Source organism: Bidens hawaiensis, unplaced genomic scaffold (assembly GCF_021521415.1).
Source record: "Bidens hawaiensis isolate Kalapana, Puna unplaced genomic scaffold, B.hawaiensis_p1.1 tig00002735_1, whole genome shotgun sequence".
NCBI classification, from domain to species: Eukaryota; Viridiplantae; Streptophyta; class Magnoliopsida; order Asterales; family Asteraceae; genus Bidens; species Bidens hawaiensis.
The window spans coordinates 2,751,194-2,759,331 of NW_027491147.1; the positions used below are offsets into that span (position 1 = coordinate 2,751,194).

General features: G+C 37.5%; 1 protein-coding gene across 1 annotated transcript; it reads right to left on the minus strand.

The window, feature by feature from the left end:
• Window positions 1–3,377: 3,377 nt before the first annotated feature.
• On the minus strand, window positions 3,378–6,215 carry LOC143620905 (GDSL esterase/lipase At4g18970-like). The gene is made up of 5 exons (XM_077092482.1): window positions 5,946–6,215; window positions 5,532–5,656; window positions 5,151–5,396; window positions 4,824–5,061; window positions 3,378–3,613 (listed from the first exon to the last, which is right to left on the minus strand). Exons 1-5 carry the CDS (start codon window positions 6,193–6,195, stop codon window positions 3,402–3,404), a joined length of 1,071 nt encoding a protein of 356 aa, XP_076948597.1. The 5' UTR covers window positions 6,196–6,215; the 3' UTR covers window positions 3,378–3,401.
• Window positions 6,216–8,138: the final 1,923 nt, after the last annotated feature.

An 8,138-nucleotide genomic window follows, 5' to 3' on the forward strand; every position in this document is an offset into this window, starting at 1 on the left:
GGCTTAATGGTATATAAACACCCTTAAACCTCCCTAAAACCCTAAAACCCTCATTTCACCAACTTTGCCTCCCTACACACTCAAAAACACACACAAACACGCTCATCATTACGGACCTAGATCCGAGCTGTAGAAAGGTTGGATTTCGTTTTCAATCATCATCAAACAACAAGAAATCCGCCTAAAATTTCATGTTGGTCCATATTCGAACCAAACAGAAACCCTAAAAGGTACATTTTAGATGTAAGGATTAAGTTTTAAGTATCGATTTGCTTTAAGATTTGATACTAAGGCAAATCGGGCAAAAAAATGTAAACTTGATCGTAAACAAGATGTTTGGAAGTAAACGGGACAAACAAGTGACATTTGGACTGTGTTAGAATGAAAAAAAATATAAAGTTGTTATGACTCGGGACTCGTTTTATCAGTAAAAACAGGCATAACGAGATGTAACGAGGTGATTAGAATGGAAATACACGAAAAACCATGTTTGAATCGAGTTATGGAGAAACTAGATTCATTTGGAGATAAAACAAATCGAATGGAAATGAAACGAATTGAATTGAGACTCGATTCGAATGATTTTTAGACTCGATTCGAATGATTTTCAGACTCGATTCGATTGGTTATCAGACTCGATTCAATTGGTTTTCAGACTCGATTCGATTGGTGTTTAGACTCGATTCATTTGGTTTGAAAACTTGATTCGATTGGTTTGGAAACTCGATTCGATTGGTTTTCAGACTCGATTCGATTGGTTTGAAAACTCGATTCGAATGGCTTGAAAATTCGATTCGATTGGTTGAATTTCAATTTTCTGATGAGGTTATTAGTAAAGTCTTATTAATGAAAATAAAATTTTTAGTTAGCTCGACAGATTTTCAACCGAATTTAACTTTTTTACTTTTTATAATAAAAACTCCGACCGAGACATTTTGGATAGCTGTTGTTGTGACATAGTGTGAAGGCCCAGGTTTAATCCCTACAGATAACATTTTTTTTGGATGAATGAAGACTATTTGTGATCACCAATTCGATCATGAGGACGTCTGGGTTTTTACCACTAGCGAGCCTTCGGGCAGGTGGGTTTTCCCCGAAACTGGAAATATTTGAAGGCGCTTAAGAGTTTTGTACAAATGGCGGTGACCTTTAACATCGAGTCACCACGTACGAAATACCTATGCAATTCTTTGTTTGTCGGCCGTTAAAAAAATTTAATATATATATATATATATATATATATATATATATATATATATGGCTTTATAACTTTTGGTTTTCATTTCTTTTTAAACATAAATGTTCCATAATGCATCATTTGAAATTATTATATTGAGGTGGCAAGTAAACGGATAACAATGTATGCTGCAACCACTTTTGGATAACAAAATTCATCATATTAAGAGTAAAGTGTTATTTTCGTCCTTGTGGTTTGACAAATAATGCGAATTTAGTCCAAAAAGTTTATTTTTCGCATATGGGCCCTCCACGTTTCTCAGTTCTTGCCAATTACATCCAAATCACTTACCTCGTTAAATTTAATCGTTAAGTCAGGTGTAGACATGTCTTTTCACTATTTCTTTTTATAATACTTACTTCAGTGAACTGCGTTTTTCGTCCTTGTGGTTTGTCCAAATCTGCGGTTCTAGTCAAATAGTTTCAAGTTTGCAATTTCCGTCCTTGTAGTTTCATTTCACTTGTAATTAAACCCAAATTTATTAACCTCGTTTAGTCTGGTCATTAACCCATCTGTGTACCTCTCACGAAATCTTTAAACCAATAGAAATCTAACAAGTATAATTTTTTTTTTGAAAATCCGACAAGTTATTTGAAAATTTTGGGGAACTAGTCCTTATTTTTCACTAAATGTTCTTCTAATAATACAGTATAGTGACGATTTAATAATGTTTCTTACCAAATTTCTTCAAATTCCAAAAAGTTGGGAAATTGTACCTTTAAACTCAGTTTTTCAAGATGTATTTGGGGTGAATTGTACCAAGAATACCATAATTTTGTAAATATTGAGGGACCCGTCCATATTTCTTCACTAAATCTTATTCTCAAAAGCTTTATTGTCAAACAATTTATTAAGGTCAAATTTTAAACACATGGAAAAATGTGTCTTTAAATTTTGTCTTTCAAGACACATATTTGGTGAATTTGTACTAAGGGGACCATAGTTTTGAAAATATTGAGAGACCCGTCCGTACTTTTTTTACTAAATCTTATTATTAAAAGATGTCTTGCCAGACATTTATTAAGGATTTCTACCTGACCCCTACAAGTTTTAAACACATGGAAAAATGTACATTTCAACTTTGTCTTTCAAGATACATATTTGTTATATTTGTACTAAGGAAAAGATATTTTAGTTAAACTCTTACGGGTCCGTCCATATTCTACATTATATGTAGGATATCATCTTCCTCAGTTCACCTTTCTTCCACAATCAACTCTAACACTTGTTCTTGAGTCAAAACCATGAAGTTTAAGAGGGGAGATCATGTGGAGGTTATGGATATGGGTCTCGGGTTCATTGGTTCCTATTATGACGACAACATAATCATAGCTTCCATTACCGGGTTGCCAATTACCACCATAACAAACAATAACATTTTCAAATTCCATGGAAGTTGAAGGTTTAGGATGGTATGAGCCGGTTTATTCAAAGGATGAAGGAGGAAGATGAAGAAGAAAGAAATGTATATGAAAAATAATGTAAGTAATATTTATTGGATAATCATGTCGGAGTCGACAAAATCACATAAAATCTTGTCGGTGTAGACGGATTAAAAATTAATATCGTAGGTTTGGACTAGATTTCAACACATAAGAAATAAACTGCAAGCTCGTCTTTTTGGTACAAATTCACCCCAAATGCGTCTTGAAAGACTGAGTTTAAAGGCACAATTTCCCAAATTTTTGGAATTTGAAGTGATTTGATAGGAAACATTATTATACCATCGAACAAGACTGTTTTATTAGAAAAACATTTAGTGAAAAATATGGACTGGTCCCCCAACATTTTCAAATAACTCGTCGGATTTTCAAAAAAAATTACACTTTACAGATTTCTATTGGTTTAAAGATTTTGTCAGATCTTTTCGCCTCAGTCCAATTTTAATGAGCTATTTTGAGAATATGTGGAGATTTTGGGTTATTTCTCACTTTTTCTCTCCTCAAATTTCTGTTGCCTTTTCTATTTTTGTAAATAAGCTTTGAGATTTTCAAGTTTGGATAAGTTGGTTACCTGAATATTGTGTGTGTATCTTAAATGTATATATATAACAAAAAAAGAAGACAAAAAAAACATACTAAGACTTATTAATATCAATTATCATCAATATATTTCTTATTAATCATTCATACGAGTATATGTTATCATGTAATCTTTCCAAACATTAAAGTCGAGCCAACTGGCTAATATCGTAAGGAGACGCATCCGTGGGTGAAAGCTTAATGTATGATCTTGATGCGAGGATTTTGTTTGCAGTTTCTGAGGGATGAGTACCATCAAACCAAGCAGTCAAAGCCCTAACAAGACAAGGATTTGAATTTGGAACACATAGTCCATCTGGCCCAGTTGTTTGACAACAAGAATAATTTGGCACAACTGCAAAAGAAAGACAAAAAAGAAAAAAAAAATTAAAGTGCCGGCCATGGTTAATCTTTAATGCACATATTAATTAGGTAATAGCTTTTTTTTTCTGATTATTCCCAAAATGATCCAAAACAAGAGAGGGAAAATAAAAAAGATTCTAAATGGGTCCAAGTTCCCAAACTAACCCATCAAATATGTACTGAGGATACGCTTTTGTAAAATAAACGACAAGATTTTTAAACCAATCAAAATGTGACATGTGTAAAGGATCTGACACACCAGACGAGATTTTTAAAAATCTCGTCTGTTTCGACCATTTTTTTAACTTAATTCACTTTTTATAAAACAGTCTATCAAGACGGTTTTTTATGTTTTTTATCTTGTCAGTTCATATTTTTTTTCCTAACTTCATCTTCTTCATCTTTATCTTCTTCATCTTCATCTTTAATTCTCCACAAATTCATAAATCAATCTTAAAAAACACGAAGCTTCCACCACCGAACAACTCGCCGGAGCTTTACCCCGGTTCAACTTCACGGCGTAATGACCGTTATACCCCCACCACCACCACCACCGTCCACCACCACAACCTTCACCAACCCCGCCACCACCACTAGCCCCACCCCCACCCCACCATAAACCCATCTCAGTTTAAACTACACGAAGCTTCCACCACCGACGGTTTTTCTTTGCCGGAGGAGGTTAAGAAGGGTATTATCGGGATTATGACAGTGGTTTGTGGTGGTGATGGGGGTGGAGTTGGTGGTTAGGAAAAATAATGTGGAGAATTAAATTTGAAGATGAAGAAGATGAATAAGATAAAGATAAAGAAGATAAAGTTAGGAAAAATAATAATTTGAACGGACCAGATAAGAAACATAAAAAAACCGTCTTGGTAGATTGTTTTATAAAAAGTGAATTAAGTTAAAAAAAATGGTCGGAACAGACGAGATTTTTAAAAATCTCGTCTGGTGTGTCAGATCCTTTACACATGTCAAAATTTGATTGGTTTAAAAATCTCGTCGTTTATTTTATCAAAGCGTCTCCTCAGTACATATTTGATGAGTTAGTTTGGGAACTTGAATCCATTTAGGATCTTTTTATTTTCTCTCTCTTGTTTTGGATCATTTTGGAAATTATCTCTCTCTTTTTTTTTTAATTTACATAAAAATAAGCAAAAAAGGAAATGAAATATTGTACATAAGGATTTATTACACTTTACCGTTTAGAGGTGCTGCAATGCCCGAAAAGTTGATGTAAGTAAACTTTGCATCAGATAAATTATTGTTAAGATCAACAATAAGAGGCTTAAGCCGATCATTAAATAGCTTAACTAAATTATTAATCGACTCAGAACATGGTTTCCCGTTTGTGCCAAATGTTGCTATCGCAAGGGGGGTGCACCCTATTGGACCCAAACCGAACACCACAACTTTCCTAGCTCCGTAATTATACAAAGTCTGTCATGTAAAGATAATAAAAGTTTAGGGAATCTAATTGTTACAAAAATGGGTATAACATTTTTACCACACCAAACTCTAAGATTTACCGTTAGTTGTTGTGAGTATTGTTGAATGAGGACTGTTGCATATTGATCAGGGGTGTATATGCTGCTTGTGGGGTAATTGTTGGGCATCAAGTAGTTATTGACGTAATCGTCGCTTCCTACATTTACCAAGTAAATGCATTTCTTTATGTATTCATTTGTAAATGTTTGGTTGCGTTGCAGGAGCGAAATACGGGAAACTGTTGCTTCATGATTAAGTAGTTGCTTATCGAAGATGATTCTCTCACCCTGAAATAAAAATAACAAGACCAAATAGTATAAACGTTATGCTTATAATATGTAGACAAAGAAAATGACCATCTATGTAATTGTAAGTTTGTAACTTAAACATATTAGAAAAATATTGAGGGTTATGGTGTTTACCACATTCCTTCCGGTTTCATTCCTAATGCCAGCACCAGCACTACCGTAGTTTACACCCCTGATGATCTCTTCGTCAGTTGCGTTAGCATACCGTGGAATGAAATCAGGAAACCCTAGAAGTTTGCCTGAAATCAAACAAACGAATTTTTTGGTCTCTATGTATATGACAGAAATCACATGTTTTAGAAATCATAATGTGGCTTTAAGAAAGTTGATTTTATAGATGCTTTTGAAAATCATAGTTGAATATTAAACTTACTAAGTTGAAGTATTAATATTGCCAAACATAAGGTCAAATATATAAAATAATTGTTGTAGAAAGAAATTATTGAAATTTCAAAAATATACAATGTAAAAATGTCGAGACTTAGTTCATAAATAATAGTTATCAAAAGAAGAGAGAGCGAGAGAGACCGATCATATCGGGGACGGTAAGACCGTTAGTGAATCTACCGGTGACACCTTTTGGAAAATCGATCCCGTAAGGCGGATAATTGGCTTTTTCTGCTTTCACGAATTCATTGGTATTGCCAACATCGACTAGAGAATCACCAAAAATAAAGTAACATGGAACTTGTGGTTCACCGATGACAACAATAGCTAGAAATTGCATCAAAGCAGCAATTATGAGGATGCTAAACAATTGGCTGTACTTGGAAGCCATATTTGTTGTAGGCGACAAATGGGGGAGGGGATATGGATATGAATGCAACATGCATGCTACTTATAGGAAGTGAGAAGAGTATGGGAACATGATTAAAAAAACAAATATATTTTGTAAATATTTCACTATATTGCGTTTGAAATTACCTATTATATATGTCATGTACAGGCGCTCAGAATAGGGTGGCCTGGCGGGGACACCTCCACAAACCGATCCCTCGTTTGCTCCAAGATGGGCAACTCGTTCTCATCGAGAGCACGAGTACCCATCCGAGCGGGACCATCACTCTCCCGCGGCTGCAGGAGAGACTGCAAGTCGTTCCCCTCTGAAATAAAAAAGAAACAGTTAGAAGAAAAACCTATATCAACAAAGAAGACAGAGCATAACGTAAGGAACAGAGTTCAAACCGTATTCGAGGACGATGGGAATCTGGGATGCCTCCTTCCACACCCGGCTCTTCCCAAGCATCACCATCCCAAACTCCGCAAAGCGGTACACCGGAGTCTGGATCCGGGAGATCTTGGCGAACCATTCCGCCTCCTGGTAGTTTGGGGCGTGAAGGGCGGGGAGTGCTCTCCCATTCTTAAACGTCATCGCTATCGGGATGACGCGAGCGGAGATATAAAAGAACTCCCGCTTCTACGAACGAAGACTGCGCTCGGTTGCGCAGATCTTCAACCCCTTGATCCGATTGACAAGGTGTACCACCCCTGGATGCACCTCCAGGAGTAGAAAATCATCAACCGATCAACGTGGGGCTCCACGCCCAGAATGAGGCACACCCACTCAAAGTGGCGGATCTTGGCGATCGCCATCGGGTGTACCTCCGTCAGATGCACACCGTGCCTCTCCAAGACACGGTATACAAACTTCGTCAATGGGAACCTGAGATTCCCATAAACGAAGAATGCAGCGTACACCCCTATCTTGCCCTTCGGGGCATCGTACACCGTCTGGTGTGGCTCCGGAAACTCAGGCTCGAACGGCTCGAGCATGAACTTCTGGACGATGTACTGAAAAAGATCGGCAGGAAGAGCGCACTGGCACTCGCCAGCAGTGCTCTTGTCGTCCTTATCAGAAGTGGACGACGGATTCTCGACGAACACGTCTGACTCCTCGGCAAAAGAAGACATGTTTGGATGAACAGAAACGATTTCAGAAGAATGCTCGACGGAATAGTGAGTATTTGCCGGAAATCGTTTAGAAGATAAAGAGAAGTGAAAGTGTGGATTGCAAAGGGCACTCTCCCCCTTTATATACTCATCGCAATTAATGCGATGAATTTAATGCGGAAGAGAGAGAAATCGCAGGTGCAATGAAACTATGACACGTGACAAAGAGCCAGCTGGCAACAGCTATTGAAAGGACGCGTGCCATTAATTTCGCGGCCACGCGCCCGAAAAATCGCGCCCACGCGCCTGAAAAAGCGTCTGGAATGACCATGTACTGTCACGTCACCATAACTTCCTGCACGTCCTGACACAGTCAGAAGAAACCGTCGGACGACGTTTCAACAGTTTGGACTGTTCTTATCCTTTCACCAACTCTTCGAATTTCAAAATTTCAAAAAGATTCAAAAGTAAGCGGGAATATACCCCTTACCTTGGCAACCAAGTAACTATAAGACAGGTGCGAGTACAGTGTTAAGGCAAAACCCTTCACATACTTAGCACCTGCAGGGAATTGAAGCCAATAATACCTCGGCAACCAAGTAACCATAAGACGGGTGCGGGTACAGTGTCAAGGCAAAACCCTTCACATACTGAGCACCCGCAGGGAATTGACGCCAGGAATACCTTGGAAGTAAAGTAACCGTAAGACGAGTGCGGGTACAGTGTCAAGGCAAAACCCTTCACATACCTAGCGCTCCGCAGGGAATTGAAACCAAGAAGGATCTTCTGGGCAATGCTTGCGGAAACGTGAATAACATCCCCGCATAGCGG

Bases quoted from the DNA above. Each gene is read 5' to 3' on its own strand.
- LOC143620905 (XM_077092482.1), bottom strand. From the start codon at position 6,195: ATGGCTTCCAAGTACAGCCAATTGTTTAGCATCCTCATAATTGCTGCT. The intron at 5,657-5,945 runs GTCTCTCTCGCT...GTTTGATTTCAG, and splicing joins TACCGTCCCCGATATGATCG to GCAAACTTCTAGGGTTTCCT. The intron at 5,062-5,150 runs GTAAATCTTAGA...TTTACATGACAG, and splicing joins AATACTCACAACAACTAACG to ACTTTGTATAATTACGGAGC.